Here is a 17,395-nt window from a genome sequence, read left to right on the forward strand (position 1 = left end):
ACCAACAAGGGCCAATGATAACATTGAATGAGCTGGAGAGATCTGCAGCTGCAATGAGAAACTGTGCATGGGATAATTATCACCCAGACACCAAATGAAAAGCCACTGCTGAAACAAAGCCATATTAAAACTTGTTTGGAGTTTACAAAAAGGCACATGGGAAACACAACAAAAATATGGAAAGAGTTTTTCTGGTCTGATGATTAAAAACTGAACTTTTTGGCCAGTGTTCACTGCCCTGAAAACACCATTCTTGTAGTGAAACATCATGTTCTTGGAATGCTTTTCTTCTTCAAGCGTAGGGAACCTGATCAAGATGGAAAGTAAGATGGATATGGACAGGTTGCTTACCTGTAACAGTATTTCTTTGAGTGGTCATCTGTGAATACATACAAATGGGTTGTACTGCGCCTGCACAGTTCTGCTCAGAAACTTCTGGAATCACTGGGTAAGGTTAACTTTGCAACTTTTTGGCAGTAGCTCCGCCCACCCTATACAAGTCCCCTGTGTTTCCGCTCTTTCCCCAGTTCCAAAACTTTACACCATGTATAGCAACAAAGGAGTGAGACAATAGTTAGCAGGACACTGAGGGGAGGATAGGCGGGATTTGTATGTATTCGCAGATGACCACTCGAAGAAATACCGTTACAGGTAAGCAACCTGTCCTCCTTCTTCGTGGTCTCTGCGAATCATACAAATGGGTTAGACTGACAAGCTCAAGTCAGTGGTGGAGGGAGTGTCATGACACCAAGGTTAGGTTCAACAAAGTTGTGTTTATTGAGATCAACACAAAACTGTGCGAACCAAAATTGTGTTTGAAGCATTCAGTACCTCAATAATCAAGTATTTTCCACTCAATCATTCATAACAAGTGCAATGCATTTTCAGTAAAGGCATTTCAAGTTATCAGGCACGTTTGTAAACATGACAGTTTAAGCAACTGGAATGAACATTGTGAACAACTGTAAACAAAGCCCAAGGCATTGGTCAAGGTGTCATTGTCAAACATCAAGAGTCAAGTTTCAAGGCATATATGACCTGTAAACCAATTGAACAATCATCAATGAGAATGCAGTGTAAACAAATTAATGTAAACCTGAAACCAACACTGCCCTCCCAAAAGCTGCATCCCGTTTGGCCCTGGTGTCCAGCCTGTAGTGTTTGATGAAAGTCAAAGGCTGGGACCAAACAGCAGCTTTGCAGACATCCTCCAAGGGCATCCCAGTCAAAAAGGCGGAGGATGTCACTGCCACAATAGCAGAGTTCTGTTTAGGGTGTGTGAACAGCCAAGACGATTGGGATGAAGTGATCCTGTACAAGGATTCAATCTTCCTGGACGAGGGAGTGACAGATGTCGGTGTGTCCCACGAACGCTTGGCTATTCTCTCCAGCGATGGCAACAAGGGTATCGAAACTGGTGCCAGGACCTTGCCATGAACAAGGCCGCAGGTGCAGAAGCAGGGCATGAGGCTTTTGGCGGGAGCAGAGCCTGCTGGTACAAGGCAGCCTTGAGGTGGGAGTCACGATTTTTCTGGCCTGGAGGATCAACGACTTACAGAAGGGACAAGTCTTGGTATTGTGATCCTCCCAGGCACAGGAGACATGAAGAGTGGGGATCCTGCACGGGAATCTTACCATCACGTACGTCACACTTTTTAAACAGGGCCGGAGACATCATAAGCCGAATCAAAGTCCAAATCGAAGTTGTAAAACGTACAAATTGGTCAACAGCACTGGGGGGGATCTGAATGAGAGTGGTCAAGCAAGCCGAAGGTCTATTTCCAATAAAACAACGAGTGGATTCCAGAGCGAAATTCCTTCTGCAGCAAACGCGGTACAAAGAAGGAACTGGGGAAAGAGCGGGAACACAGGGGACTTATATAGGGTGGGTGGAGCTACCGCCAAACAGTTGCAAAGTTAACTTTGCCCAGTGATTTCAGAAGTTTCTGAGCAGAACTGGGCAGGCCCAGTACAACTCATTTGTATGATTCGCAGAGACCACAAAGAAGAAACCCAAATATATAAGCCTGCTTTTGTCTGCAACAGACTTGGAACATGGGCAGAGGAACTCTTCCCAGCACCACAACAACTCTGAACATTCAGTCAAAGTACCACTGGAGTGTTTGAAAAACAATAAGATGAGAATCTGTGGAAAGATTTGAAAGTTGCTGTTTAGCAATGGTCCCCATCCAACCTGAAAGGGCTAAATGTTTTGCCAAGAATGGGAAAACATTACAAGATTAAAATTTGCAAAGCTCAGAGACTTTCAGCAGTACTTAGGATACTTCTATCAAATATGATAGAAACTTGTACAACCAACAAGTAGAAGTCTGTTTTCGTTTTTTGCAAGATACTGCACTGAGAATCAAACTTAAGTACATGGAGTGGTAGTTAAAGCCAGTTAAATCCATTTCAGTTCCAGGTTGTAAGACAACAAAATGTATAAAATTAAAATGGAGATGAATACCCCTACAAGGCATTGTATTCAAAGCTATACCACTGATAAAGTAATGACAGGAAGTACAGTGTGAACAAGTATTTCCTGTACATCAAGTACAGATGTGTTATCAGCTGCGTTCTTATTAGGGAGAAGAGTACAATTTTATAAGTGGTCTTATTTCCTCCCCAGAAATGGTAGGTGGGAAGGAAAAAAGCACAAGACCCATAAAGGTTTTAGTTCTGTTGAGACAAACAGAATGAACACCTGGCAAGCCAGACATGTTTTCCGTTTTCACACAGTATCATGTACATGGATTTCCCCCAATACCAGTATATACTTGGATAACGAAAATCTGTCAGTGGCACTTACTTCCATTCAATGCACTTAGATCTGGGTACAGTGCCTGAGAGATACATTTGACTAGGATGTCTAGTAAAGGTAGTACCTTCTTTTGTTCATATGGGATTAACATGTCAAACTACAGCTATAAAATTAGCTCACTAAACTGCTATATATAGCAGACTTGTAAAAGAAAAATTACCATCAACCAACCAATCCAATGCTAAGTCAGGATTTTTGTTTTTAGCTTCTGACTCTGGCATTATAAGATGTCACATCAAACAAATCATGGACAAAGAATCTGTGGCTTCTTTAGCAACTTAGGTAATCAGGAGAAACCAAGCAGGAGTGATTGATCAGCATGCACAAAGCAAATTGGTTCTCATGGTAAGCCAGAATTATTTTTAAAGAATCTGTTTTGTTGTGATGTTGAATTGAAAAATGCTGACAGAACAAAACTGTTACTCCAAGGCAAGCAAAACTCCTGTCACACTACCATGTTTTACTTATATACACAACACTAAAAATCAAAAGCATCACTGTCAGTTTCCTGAGAAGCACAGTGTACATAAACATTTTTCTTCTCACCTGGACAGCAATCATCCTTGAACGGGGATTGTTTCTTGCTATAGTCTTAATTTCAGTTTCCATTTTTGCACCTTCATTACTACAATTCTCAGATTGATATGGATGATTTTCAGAGATGTGGCTATCAGACTCCACTGGCATGCACTGAGGATTCTGGAATTTTTGCACTTCATCACTTGCCACAAGATTACCAGCACTATAGTTGCTCCCCAATATTGCTTTTGAGTCAGTATCAAGATAAGCATCATTATCTGTGCATATATATTTAGGCTGCTCCAAAATATCTGGCACAAGTGGTGTTTCAGAAAGCACTGGAACTATTCTCTCATCCTGACACTGTAAAGGATCTGCATTCAGAAATACTGGAGGGTTTTCAGATATAGCTGAAGACAGTGATACCTTTGAAAAAGGCAGTGATGTTGCTATTGTGTCAACTGCCCGACTAGAAGAATATTCAGAAACAAATGAAGTAAAAGAGGAAGAGTTTACTGTCATATATTCTAAAGTATTACTGGTTACTGTATTAGAAGATATTGTCACAAAAGGTTTATTAATATAAGAGGTGGGCTTGAATTCCTTTGCAGCTGGGTTTAAACGAACTTTGCTTTGGGAACTGTTTTCTTCACTATGTAGGCAGGCTGAATTATTTTCTTTCTTTCTAGTTATTTCATCAACTCCACTGACATCTGCATTTTCTGTCAGCATTACGGCATGTTTCATCAAGCCAATAAGATCACCCATCATAACAAAACGTAAGGATTCCAACAGAAAAGATTTCAGACCACCAGCATCCTCCACAATCTTGCGAGTTTCTGCAGGAAAGTGTTTATATTCTCCAACTAACAGTTGATGATCAATTTCCATAGGACCATGTTCTTCCAAGATTTGAGAAAAATAGCTGTGAAAATATTAGGAAGCTGTGAAATAAGTATTATCATATGACTACTGTGCTCTGTTTACAGAAGGATAATGCAAGATTTTCAACTGAAGAAACCCAGTAGAAAACTGAACAGATTATCAAATAAAAATACACAAATCATGGTACGGATTTCAGATTCCATTATGTTTTATGTAAGCTAAGAAGAACATTTGACTGATCCAACAATGAATTTCTCCACGTGTCCACTGAATATGTGGAAGGTGGAACAACTAATGCATGCCCTCTCAAAAGTTCACTTCCACTTTGCTTGCTTCCTTGACATGAAAAGGCAACCTTTTTAGTCACAGACCACCTTCTATACTTATAATAACAGAATGCAAGTAAGTTCAGTTAACATTTCATGCTGTCCAACATTCAGATACAACTGTACATTATCAATGGCAAGATCATCTGCAGAACATACTATTATTATTAAGCTGCCTTACTAGTAACTATGTGCCAAGCCCAAGAGAGCTTTAGGTTACAGTTTGAGAGGGAAACTATCCCAAAATGGCAGGGGGCATGACGATTAGGCAGAAAACTAAAAGCATGCACAATTTTTATATATCACAACTCCTTCATTCCTTATTTCACTTTCCTTTTTGATTAATACAGTAACTCAACAGTAGAAACAGTAACTTACTCATATAAACTTTCACAAGTTGGATTAGGGTAATTGTCCAAAATTCTCTGATAACTGCTACTGGAAGAAACATTATTATTCAAAGCTTCAAATATTTCCACCTGTTCATGAAGACTATCTGGAATTCTGAAAGGCTCATGTGAATTCATAAAACTTCTGTTGAGGAAAAAAGAAAGAAATGAAGAAGAGGCAGCTCCTTTATATATTCCTTAAGCCTGTAAGTGTACTCACAATAAAAAGTCTGCTGAGATCTCTAAAGAGGATTCATAACAAATGACTGGTGACTGCAAAGAATGTTAACAGCAGTAGTTTATATAACCCTTGTACAGGTTTGGTGATAACCTAAGGATTACTAGTCAGGAATCTAATGTTTATTATATCTTCATGAAAAGACTGGGGGATTTTATGTACTTTCTGTTATAGCTATAATAATATAATAATAAAAATTTATTTCTATACCGCCCTTCTAAAAATCAGGGCGGTGTACAGCAAGAAAATCCATACAATTAAACATATTAAAATACATTAAAACATTGCAATAAAAACAAGCAAACTCACGCCAGCTCAACCAGCTGACGACGGAGGGGTGAGAAAATATACCGGGGGATAGAGTCAGGGGTAAGCCCGCTCGAAAAGATATGTTTTCAACCCCTTCTTAAATTGGACCAGGGAGGTGGCCGAGCGGAGCTCAACGGGCAGCGAGTTCCAGAGGTTGGGGGCCAATGTGGTAAAGGCCCTCCTGGTGGTAGTAACTAGTCTAGCCTTAGGAACTCTTAATAATTGCTACCCAGTTGATCTGAGTGTGCGGGGCAGATTGTACGGAGAGAGGCGGTCCTCCAGGTACCCTGGGTCCAAGCCATTTAGGGCTTTATAGGTAATAACCAACACCTTGTATTGCGCCCGGAAGCGAATAGGCAGCCAATGAAGGTCTTTAAGCACAGGTGTTATATGACTGGCCCTGGAAGAACCAGTGACTAGTCGTGCTGCCATATTCTGCACTAGTTGCAGCTTCCAGGTATGGTACAAGGGTTGCCCCATGCAGAGCGCGTTACAGAAATCCAATCGAGAGGTTACCAGAGCATGTACTACAGTTTCAAGGTCCCTCCGGTCCAGGTAGGGACGCAGCTGGTGTATCAGCCGAAGCTGATAGCAGGTGCTCTTGACCGTTGCATCCACCTGAGAAGTAAGATGGAGCAACGAGTCAATAAGCACCCCCAGACTGCGTACTGATCAGGAAGCGTGATCCCATTCAGGACAGGTGGAACCACCGCCATCCCCGGGCCGGGAGAACCTATCACGAGCACTTCCGTTTTCTCTGGATTCAGGCTGAGTCTGTTTTCCCTCATCCAGCCCATTACCGATTCCAGACAGGCCACGAGAGGAGAGATGCCATCCCTGGTCACTGCATCAGTCGGAGACATAGAGAAAATTATTTGGGTGTCATCAGCGTACTGATAACCCCGCGCCCCATGACTCCGGATGATCTCTCCCAGTGGTTTCATGTAAATGTTGAAAAGCATGGGAGACAAAATGGCTCCTTGAGGGACCCCAGATGTAAGGGCCCTCCTATCGGAGCGCACGTCCCCCAGCTGCACCATCTGGAACCTCCCGGAAAGGTAGGATCGGAACCACTGGAGCGCAGTGCCCCCGATTCCCACCCCTGCCAGGCGCTCCAGAAGGATACCATGGTCTATGGTATCGAAAGCCGCTGAGATGTCCAAGAGCACTAACAGGGACACGCTACCCCTGTCCATGCCCAGACGGAGATCATCGACCAAGGCGACCATGGCAGTCTCAACCCCATAGCCCGCCCGAAAACCGGTTTGAAATGGGTCTAGATAGTCCATTTCATCCAAGATCGATTGAAGCTGGATTGCAACCGCCCTCTCAATCACCTTCTTCAAAAATGGCAGCAGCAAGACTGGCCGATAATTGTTGTGCAACAGGGGGTCGAGGGAGGGCTTCTTTAACAAAGGTTTTACGATGGCCAATTTCAGACTAGCTGGAAATTGCCCTTCCCTCAAAGATGTATTAATAATCTGGTGTAACATTGCAGTTACTACCGGTCCCCCCTGGGGAGGGACAGGGATCAAGAGAGCAGGTTGTCTTCCTAACACTTCTAAGGATCTTGTCCACATCCTCGGTACTAACAGGCTCAAACTGATCCAGTACAATCGAGTCCACGGCGGCTCTGGATGCCTCTGCTCTGGATTCTGCTCTAATGCTGGTATCAAGACCTTCGCTTATCCGAGAGGTTTTATCCGCGAAGAAGTTGTTAAATTGGTCACAGCAGGCCTTAGAAGGTTCAAGGATCTGGTTCGGGGTTGTGAGGGAGCTAACCCTGAACAACTCTGCTGGACGCGACTCCGCGGACGTGACACGTGCAGCATAGAACGAGTTCTTAGCTGCACGTATCGCCTCTCCATAGTCCTCCAAAAGATGGTCTAGGAGAGCCTTGTCGGGTAAGCGCTGGTGTTTCCGCCAGGCGTGCTCTAGCCGTCGCAGCACCCGCTTCCTTGCCCGGAGATCTTCCGTATACCAGGGCTTCTTTTTGGAAGCAGGCCTGAGAGGACGCTTGGGATCGATGCTGTGTATAGCCCTGGAGAGATCAGTGTCCCAGATGTTGGTCAGGGCATCAACAGTGTCGCCGTCACTTCCAACCATATACCCCTCTAGGGCTTCCTGGAACCTTTCGGGTTCCATCAGCCTTCGAGGGTGGACCATTCTAATAGGTCCGCCACCCCCGGGAGGGATCTGGGTAGATGCCTTGATTTTTGCCTCCACCAGGAAATGATCCGTCCATGACAGAGCGGAAATATTAGTAATTTCAGCCCACGGAATTTCCATGTCCGTACAAAAGACCAAATCGAGTGTATTACCCGCAGAATGCATCGGACCCGAGACCAATTGAGACAGGCCCATGGCCATCATGGTATCCATGAATTCCTGAGCCGCACCGGATGGAACATAGTTGGCCGCAAAGGGGATGTTGAAATCTCCCAGGACCAGAAGCCTGGGGGACTCCAGCATCAGCTCCGAGACCAACTGTGTCAGCTCGTTAAGGGAGTCTGTTAGCGCACGGGGTGGCCGATAGACCAACAGAATCCCTAGACTGTCCTTGGCCCTCAGGGTCAGGTAAATACACTCGATATAGGAAGTTTGGCGAACATGGTTCCTGGTTAAAGACAAGGTGTTCTTATGTACCAAGGCAACACCCCCCCGCCCACCTAACCTGGTCTGATCCTTCACTGAGTACCCGGCAGGTAGGGCCTGAGCCCACACAGCTTCCCCTTCAGGCCCAAGCCAGGTCTCAGTAATGCAAGCCAGGTCACAGTTATTATCCTCGAGCAGGTCATAAATGATGTGGGACTTGTTCTTAATAGACCTGGCATTGCACAGGAGCAGAGACAGGGTTTGTGGTACGGTTGGAGTGACCCTCAGGTCCCTTTGGTTAGGAGAGGGACAGGAAGGAGGGATAGATATTACGTATCGATCTCGCCTTCCCCTGTAACACTGGTCCACACTCCTACCGCCATACCTCCCCCTGCCCCACACTACCTCAATGGGAACTCCGCTCGTGCAAGGAGGATTACCCTCTGCCTCCCCAGCCAAAACATTCCCCACAGCCATATCCTTCCCCTTCCCCCACAGTGCAGCAGTGAGCAGTGAGTGTTTTTCCAAGGAAGGCCCCATGCACTGGAGTGAAATACATTAGGTACTTGAATGCTAAGTATATTATTATTATTATTATTATTATTATTATTATTATTATTTTGCATTTTGAAAGTTGTTCTTTCCCCTTTAGTACTTAAAAGTAACTCTTAGCTACTTTTAAGTAGTATTTAAAGGCCTGGCCTGTCCCACCCCGTCCCCCTTGCATTGACTCCCATGGTCCTGGGAATACAGAATTGTAAGAGTGAACTATTAGGGTGTTCCCAACACCTCCAAACCAAATCTGTTTTGAAATCCACTAAGAAATTAATTAGCAGTTTCACTTGTATCAAGTTTCTTTTTACTTATACAGGTTGGGATACATCCAGCTGTGTCCCGCTACTTGCAGAAGACTGTTTGTTGAGTTAGCAGAATCCATCAGCCAAATGGAATGGGAAACAATTTTTTGCAATCTCTCCTTTCTGCTTCACCACCTCCTGTGCTGTTCCAAATGGGTCCTCAATTCTTTGAAGTACCGTAAATGGGAGAACGAGAAGCTGTAGGGGGGAGGAGTCGCAAAAATTACCTCTCCTCCCCCCATTCCTTTGATGAAAAGTTTGTGTACTATATTTCATATGTTATTCCTGCCTTACAAGACACTGCATCTACTTAATCAGAATGTAGTAACCACTGTCAAAAGTTCCGGCCTCTAGCTACACCAACCAAACAGAATAAAGATTTTGACACACTAAATTTTGGCTAGATTATGCTCTATGTATTTTCATGACAGAACTTACAATGTACTTTCTTCTGAAAATATATTATCTTCCTCTCGAGCTATGGTACTAACTCCACCAGGTACAACTAGAATAGCCTAAAATCAACAAAAACAAAGAAAACATGAAATGTCTTAGGAAATGACAAAATATCTCAGATTTAATACCAGGTAATAATTCATTAGTGGACGCTTTCTATAATATTACTTCTCAAACGCACATTAATCAGATCTCATATAATATATGAATTTTAGCGAAGTGATTACCGTATATACTTGACTATAAGTCAACCTAATATATAAGTCAAGGGCAGGTTTTGAGGCCATAATTATGAATTTTGATATGACCCATGGATAAGTCAAGGGTAAAACTTAGAGACACGTAATGAAGGCACACAGTATTTTAACTCCTATATATATGGGTTAAAATGCAATATTTACATTGACCCGTGGATAAGCTGACTCCGTTTTTTTGGGTCAATTTTTAACCTATATTTTGACTTATATATGAGTATATACATTATATAGAAACTAGATCCCTCAATAAATATTTTCCAAATTAGACAAAATAATTTATTCTTTAAAATTGGATGTACAGAGCAGGGAAAATACCACTGTCAAAATTACCATTATAATTGCCCCTTCAGTCCAAACATATTCTTCTATTTTAGGCCATATAATCTATGGCACACAAGTGTATAGTAAAAAGTGTTATTAACATACAAACTGCACAGAGTGAGGCAGAAAAGAAGTAAAAGAGTGAGAAGTGCAGTCGGCCCTGAGTATCCATGGATTCTAGCATCCACAGCTTGTAAATGTTCAAAAATATATAAATTCCAAAAGCAAACCTTGTTTTTGCCATTTTATATAAGGGACATGATTTCACAATGCCATCGTATTTAATGAGACTTGAGCATGCACAGATTTTGGTATCCATTGAGTGTCTTGGAGCGAAACCCCAGCAGATACCAAGGGCCCACTGTACATAGCTGTTAGAGCCTAGAAACATTTAAATATCTGTGTTGCTTATTAAATTTTCCATGCAACGGATCAGACATTTTCATTGCTCACTACCTGCAAAAATGAACCATGTTAATGACACATTACTTTGCCAGTTTCTGTCTACAACCCTGCCTGCCCACTCCACTACCCTTTTTCTGCCATTAAGAAATGCCCACATCTTACCTTTCTCTATTTTCATTTTAACCACCTGTGCCAGACATGTACTGTTTCTATGGCTCAGAGTATGAAGAGGCCTAAAATCAACCTAGGATGACTCCTTACAGTAGAACTATAAACAGGGTAAACAGTTTTCTAATGCAAGTTGCTTCTGTCTTGTTTGTAATCCTATTAGTGTTTGCAGGAAGTGTCCCATTGCACCTTTAAGTCTCTTCAGACTTTGAGCCAGAGAAGCATGTGTATCCAGCATGGGTGCTTATAGCTAAGATAAGGTTAGTTCTTGGTAATAGAGAGAAACAACTGTTTGCAGCAGGTAGGCACTGCTGAATTTGCAGTTGGGGGTGGCGGGAATATTTCAAAATAGTAAAAAATGGCTAATAATTCCCCAATAATGTTCTGAGTAACTGAAGTTATATAAAGTGGTCATATACACTGAAACAATAACATTAGCCACACTGTTAACAGTATTTTTTTTTTTAAAAAAAACAAGCTACTCAACACAGTTGATTTCAGCAAATTACTTTCAAGCTCTGAAAAGGATTTATTAATTTCCTTATGACTGTTACATTATTTGAAAATAAAAACATACCTTAGATTCCTTTGCCTTTTTTCTGTTTCTGTTTTTAACTTTGATAGCATTATTCTAGATGGAGGAAGAAATTAAATGTCTAGTAAAATCACCACCAGTAACAGTTTCAGAAGAAAATATACCTGTATAAATATAACTTTCACTACAAGCATTATATCTGCTTACCAATTCGCATGATTTATTTCCCCACAGAGGAAAGGGTGTGGGAAAGAAATAGCTTTAATAATAATAATAATTTGTTTTATTTATATACCGCTATTCCAAAGATCATAGCGGTGAACAGCAAGTAAGCTAATTAGCAAGTAAGCTAATTTGCCCCCAGCAGTTTGGGTACTCATTTTAGCGACCTCGGAAGGATGCAAGCCTGAGTCGAGCTTGGGCCCTTTTGCTGGTCTTGAACTCGCAACCTTGTGGTTTTGAGTGAATGGCTGCAGTCAGCTTTAGGTAAAGATGTTGGCTCAGTATTGGTTTTATGAGTAAGAAATCAAAACTACAACCTGAAGAACATACGAAGGATCCTGCTTAGTAAGACAAAAAGCTAATCCAGCATTCAGTCTTTACAATAGCCTATGTTGATATGGGCTCAACCAGGCCGTGCTCACAATAGCATCCCATCCCCTTAACCAACTGTGATTTAGATGTAAGTGATGATAGTTCTACTAGTTTACTGATTTTCTAGATTGCTTTAAGCATTTGTTCACTATTGAAATCAAATACAAATTTCAAATACAAATTGTAAAAATAGTTGCTCAGGAAGTTTTCCATACAAATGCAATCCATGTTTACAATAGGAAACCAAACAGAAGAATACAGTCAGCCCTCCATATCCATGGATTCTGCATTCAGGTTCCAATTTTTAAAAAAAATTTCAAAAAGCAAACCTCTGAATTATTCATCATTTTATACAATGGACACCAGTTTACTACACCAGTATATAATGGGACCTAAGCATCCATAGCGGTTCCTTGAACAAAAATCAAGTGGATACAGAGGACCCAATGTAATCTGATTCATATTACCCATACTGAAGCAGCAAGTAAAATTAGTAGTTAATCTTTATGTAAACATAATGAATTGTACACCACTGCAAATAAAATAAAATAAAATAAAAATAAAAACCAAAAACCATGCCCACCCCCCAAAATAACATCTCACTGTCACTTCTGCCTACCTTTTTCCCATTCCAAAATTAAATGGTCTTGTAGAGACATAACTTTTCATAGTCACTTAAAACCATGGCTAACCACAATTTCCCATATTCCCTCCTTTGACCACTTTCAGTATTAATGACAGTTCTATGATAATGTGGAGATGTTGTCTTCACGTTTTTATTCTATAAATGGAGGAAAAGGTGAAATTGATCCTATAGTTCTTGTGTCTGATACTACATGCCTTGCTGGTTGTCAAGAAGTGGGACCTGCAGATATTTGTAGGCACAGTTCTTCTTCCAGAATAAATATCTAAATAGAGATTTTGCGGCTGCATTATATCACTACTAATGCCAGCACTAACCAGAGTGCAATCTAAAAGCAGTGTCTCAATCCTGGTTAACGGTAACTCTTGCTAGAATTAGGATGAGTGAAGACATAATGCAACAAAGGTGAAGATGTAATCTGTACAGAAAAAGTGACCAGAAATAAACAGGAATACCATCAAAGGGCTGTTGGGTTTTCCTAAACCTTGCTTTTACAGAAATTGGGCATACAGTTGCTTGGTTCATGCCCTGTGGTAAGCCAGAACTGTTTTAAGATGCTGGTTTACTGTGAACAAGTGAGTGTGCTGGTGGACACTTCTCTCACTTTGCTCCTCCTGCCAGTGAGAATGGTTGAACAGTCCAGAGACTATCCTTTCAATGGGCTAGGAAAGAAGAACAATAGAAAAATAGGAAAGAAGGACAAATGTTCATTTTCCCCCAACCTACCCAAAAGAACTCTTATTGCAATTATTCACATTTCAGTTCAACAGACAACAGGGGAAAAACTTACTGAAGTAGTTTCAGTTTCCTCCTTCCTTATTACAGTAAAAGGGTTGTCTGTTTTAAAAATAAATTTAAAATACTGTGAAAAATAAGGACAACAATTGGACAAAAATACAACTTCATTTTTTTAACAATAGTGCTATAACTTTATTATAAAGACCCAGTCCCCTCACAGTTACATATAGTCATAAAAACATTCCAGAGAGATTCCAACATTACAACTCAAATAGACATTTGCTAAGAGATCTAAAGCCTTCCAAGAAAAGCAAAATCTGACCCTTCCCCTCCCAAGAGTTACAGTAGACATCTTGAAATTAATTTCTTGAAGCTTGTATTAGAAAAATAGGTATAAACATATATCATGCATAGTGAGTCAGTTTTTAAGGAATTTGGTCATCTTAGAATACTCACCCCAGCTATCAAAATAGTCATCTAAATACTGATGAAAAAATGGAAATTTTTCTCTGTTCTCTTCTAATAGCCATAGAAAGTAACGAAGATCTATCGTTGATAGGTTGCAAAGGTAGTCTAGCCATTCAATCTTATCTTCTGATGTGCAAGTGAACTTCTTACCTAGTTTAATACCATATTTCTCATTCCAAAGAACTGCTACCAACTTAAAATCAGCCTCTACAGTGTACACAATATATTGAGCAAAAAATGAATCTGTAGCTTTTAAACCTGCAAAAATAATAATAGTAATATCTGTATTACTACTAGTAGTAACAGCAACAAAAAATTAAAATAGAAATAATAGTAACACAAAGCCAATTTTGTCCATCCTTTTACCCACAGGATGAGCATTTCATCTATCAGGTTTCATGAAACATTTAGAAATATGCACATTTGCCCACTTAATTTCTTCTGGCTGAATGTTTGATAATTCCACAGTATAACGGAATGTTATAATCCTAATATTTTAAGACCAACAAGGCAGGAGATGGCACACAGATATTTGGTTATTGAAATCACTAAACTTGCTCTTCCTAATCCAAAACTGGTGGAGCCTCGAGCCAGTGCTTATATTGCCACAAGCAAAGCTATAATACTTTCAGTAAGTTGTATCTAACTGTGTGGAAGGCAGGCCTCTACTAATAGAAGGAAGTGGGGAGAATGAGAACTTTCCCCTTGCCCTCTCCATTGCTGCCTTATGAAAATCTGTACGGGAGAGTTGGGGAATCCTCCAGAACACCAGATGTGGTATAAGTGTCAACAGATAAAATCACTTCCATGCTTGTGCATTAGTGGAAGCCTCTGTGGATCAAACACTTTCCACAAACAGATTTGATACAAATGACTAAGATCTGGTTATGGTGTCTTATCTTATAAAGCAAGGGTGGCCAAAGTGCAGCTTAGAGGCCATCCATGCTCCCAAAGATGTTTTCAGGGCCCTTAACCAAGCTCTTCCTGGAGGGGGGGGGGGGATATAGAGATACCCTGGAAGTCTTCAGGAGCAGGAATTCATATTTTTAAATTGATCACAGGTGCTCTCTGTATTGGTGAAGAATTTCTCCCCATATTCCACACACAACCTTCTGAGAGGCAGAGAACATAAACACACTAAAACAGTCACCAGAATATGAGGTAGTGGTGAAGGTGGACAGTGGATACATCTGAGAGTGTGGAGGTGGAGGCAGTGGATGAAATCTATGTGGAGACCTCAACCTATTTTGGTATTGCTTTGGGTCTCTGCATAGAGAAAAATGAGATGAATAATAGCAAATGGGTTCTTGGTAGTGGTATTGATCTCTGCAAGACAAAGAATGAAACAAGTAAGACAAAAGATGAACACACCAATGGTGGTCATAAAACTACTACCTGTTGTAGTAGGAAGAAGAAATATACAGAATTCCTCAAAAGATCTGTAGTAACAGAACAAAAGATGGGAGATGGTGCAAGAGTGTTCATGGTGGAGCTCAAGGAGGATCTTGGTACTCAGGAGACATGAGTTCAGCCAAAGAAATATCAACTGGAGAGTGGTACTGTTGTCAGTACTGGTGGATGGGTTGTACTGCGGGCGTTTATTGCTACCAAGGCTGCTACAGTTAGAAGGCTGGTACCAGAGGTTATTGATACTGAGGTGGCTGGATCCATTATCAATACTGACGGTGGCACCAGATCAGACACAGAGATAAGCTGGACAGCAACAGGATTGTCATTCTGATTTAGATCTAAATCTATGCTTGTCTTTATACTTTGAATCCCTCGCATTAAGAGGAAAAAAGTGTCCTTTTCCCTCAATTCGAATACCTCAAGGCTTCAACCCTACCTACCTAGAAGAAGCAGGTCTTTTACTCTTGGACAAAGCATGCTTAGACTATCCTGCATTTGTGTCCAGTTTAGAAGCAGGAGTAAGCTGGTGCCCTGCTACAGATACTATAGTAGCTAAAGGATCAACAGCCGCTGCACAGATGGTGTCAATACTAGTTACATCAGATGATATTGAGGAAGTTTTCAGTAGCAGGTTTGATGTTGATAGGGTGACTTGGAAGTTTCTCATTCATAATATCGCCATAAGTCGAAGTTGACTTGATGGCAGCTACTCAATGATAGCAAATAATTCTCAATTTCATATATCCAGCTTTTAGTAGGTAAACCGTATCTCTAAACCTTAAATATGCATATAAGAGAGATGAATCTGGAGATGAAAATTATTCACAAGACCAATTGCTTTTATTTTCAGATATATTTACAGTAATGGCAACCTACACTGATGTAAGATAAAGAAACAGAAGTAAAAGTAAATTATTCAATTTAAGCTATTGTACAGTTTGCCTTAGGGTCGCCATAAGTTGGAAATGACTTGAAGGCACACAACAACAAACAGCCACAGAAAACACAACCTTACCTTTATTATCAAGATGTTTCATCCAATCATGTAATTTAGGTTCCACTTCTTCAAACTCACTTAAAACATGAACAAAAATTCTTGTCTTCACCCTCTCATTTTTAGCAACTAAGAAGTTTATGAGCTGATCCATTATTTCAGCTGATGATCCACAACCTGTAGAAAATTCCACGCAATCCTCTTCACTAAGTACTGACCATGAAAGCAGCTCATTAAGAAGCTTAAAGGCATCACGTACACCTGCTCGTATGTTCACAGAATGCCGTATAATAAGCTGTAGAACTGGATCCTTAGGGAAAAAATCCTCATGATTTCCTGAGATAAAACAAACACAATGAATGCCAAGCTCTACAAACACAGAACACCATATGCACAGAAATGTAAAATCATTCCCAAAGCCAGGATTTACATTCATATACCTTTTTTACTAGCATCTCTTGCTGGACAGTCTTCTTTATGAAATGCTTCTGCAAGTTCTCTTAATTGAACCGAGACCTCCTCTTTCATAAATTTTCTCTTCAATTTTCTCTGTTGTTTTCTTTCTATATTCCTAGAACTGATTCAAATCCATAGTGAAACTTTACAGAACTTTCAAAGAAAGTGCAAATAGTTGCTCATCATCCAATTTTAACTGAATAAGTTGAGGACTGATAGATGTTCATTTTAAGTATCACAGTATCTTGCCTAGCCTGGGTGGTGACAGGAATTAACTCATTAATGGATGGCTCCTTCTCTGCTGGTTAGGAACAAAGTTTATGCTAGTGTTACTATACTAGAAGAATTATACCTTTGGACATTAGCCCTGTTATTAAGATTTTACACTATGACTCAAGTGAAGTCATTCAGTAAGGAGGCGTAAGATTAATGTAGAATGAAAACTAGCACCAGGGCATCATAACTGTAAACATAAATATTCATGTATTCTACATGAAATATGTGCGATTTATATTATCCCTACAAAGAATTATTCTTGCTGCATTCAATGGAAGTAGATATATCTAAGCAATTCTGTGCTTTATTTTTTCTAATTAGCTAGCAGCCCAGCTTCACAATCATTTATAAGAGTCACAAATCTGTATGAACACTAATTGTATTTATGTCAATTTCTACCCATGGGATCCATTAAAAAATGAAAGACAAAACTGAAGTGAAATCCAATTAAAGACTAAAAGCCTGTCTTAACTCCCAAAAATCAACATACTGAGAATCTACAATTTTTTACTGACTATAACCTAAAACACGATATTCAGAGGACCTGTTGACCTCAAAGAGGTCACTTAGCCTGGCAGACAAATACTCTGGAGGAAAAGTCACCACACTCTATAACTATCAATCATAGGCTCTCCATGCTAAAAAAAATTCAATCAGAACACTACTATCTTATTGTGAGCCTTTTGCTCTGAAAAGTAACTTTCTTTTTAAAAAAAATCTATTGTAAAGATTCTT

At 40.5% G+C, this 17,395-nt stretch overlaps 1 protein-coding gene across 1 annotated transcript in view; it reads right to left on the reverse strand.

Moving 5' to 3' along the window:
* TTC3 (tetratricopeptide repeat domain 3) overlaps positions 1–17,395 on the reverse strand; it is a 96,454-nt gene that overhangs the window by 19,743 nt on the left and 59,316 nt on the right. Inside the window, exons 25-32 of the mRNA XM_089508432.1 lie at positions 16,369–16,505; positions 15,950–16,264; positions 13,513–13,782; positions 13,109–13,155; positions 11,124–11,177; positions 9,378–9,454; positions 4,930–5,085; positions 3,368–4,265 (exon numbers count right to left, since the gene is read on the reverse strand). Of these exons, the coding sequence (XP_089364558.1) occupies positions 3,368–4,265; positions 4,930–5,085; positions 9,378–9,454; positions 11,124–11,177; positions 13,109–13,155; positions 13,513–13,782; positions 15,950–16,264; positions 16,369–16,505 (1,954 nt within the window). The remainder of the gene's footprint in view (positions 1–3,367; positions 4,266–4,929; positions 5,086–9,377; positions 9,455–11,123; positions 11,178–13,108; positions 13,156–13,512; positions 13,783–15,949; positions 16,265–16,368; positions 16,506–17,395) is intronic.

The sequence above is a fragment of the Sceloporus occidentalis genome, unplaced genomic scaffold (genome assembly GCF_023333645.1).
Source record: "Sceloporus occidentalis isolate IW3139 unplaced genomic scaffold, rSceOcc1.0.p SCAF_2, whole genome shotgun sequence".
In the NCBI taxonomy this organism is placed as follows: Eukaryota; Metazoa; Chordata; class Lepidosauria; order Squamata; family Phrynosomatidae; genus Sceloporus; species Sceloporus occidentalis.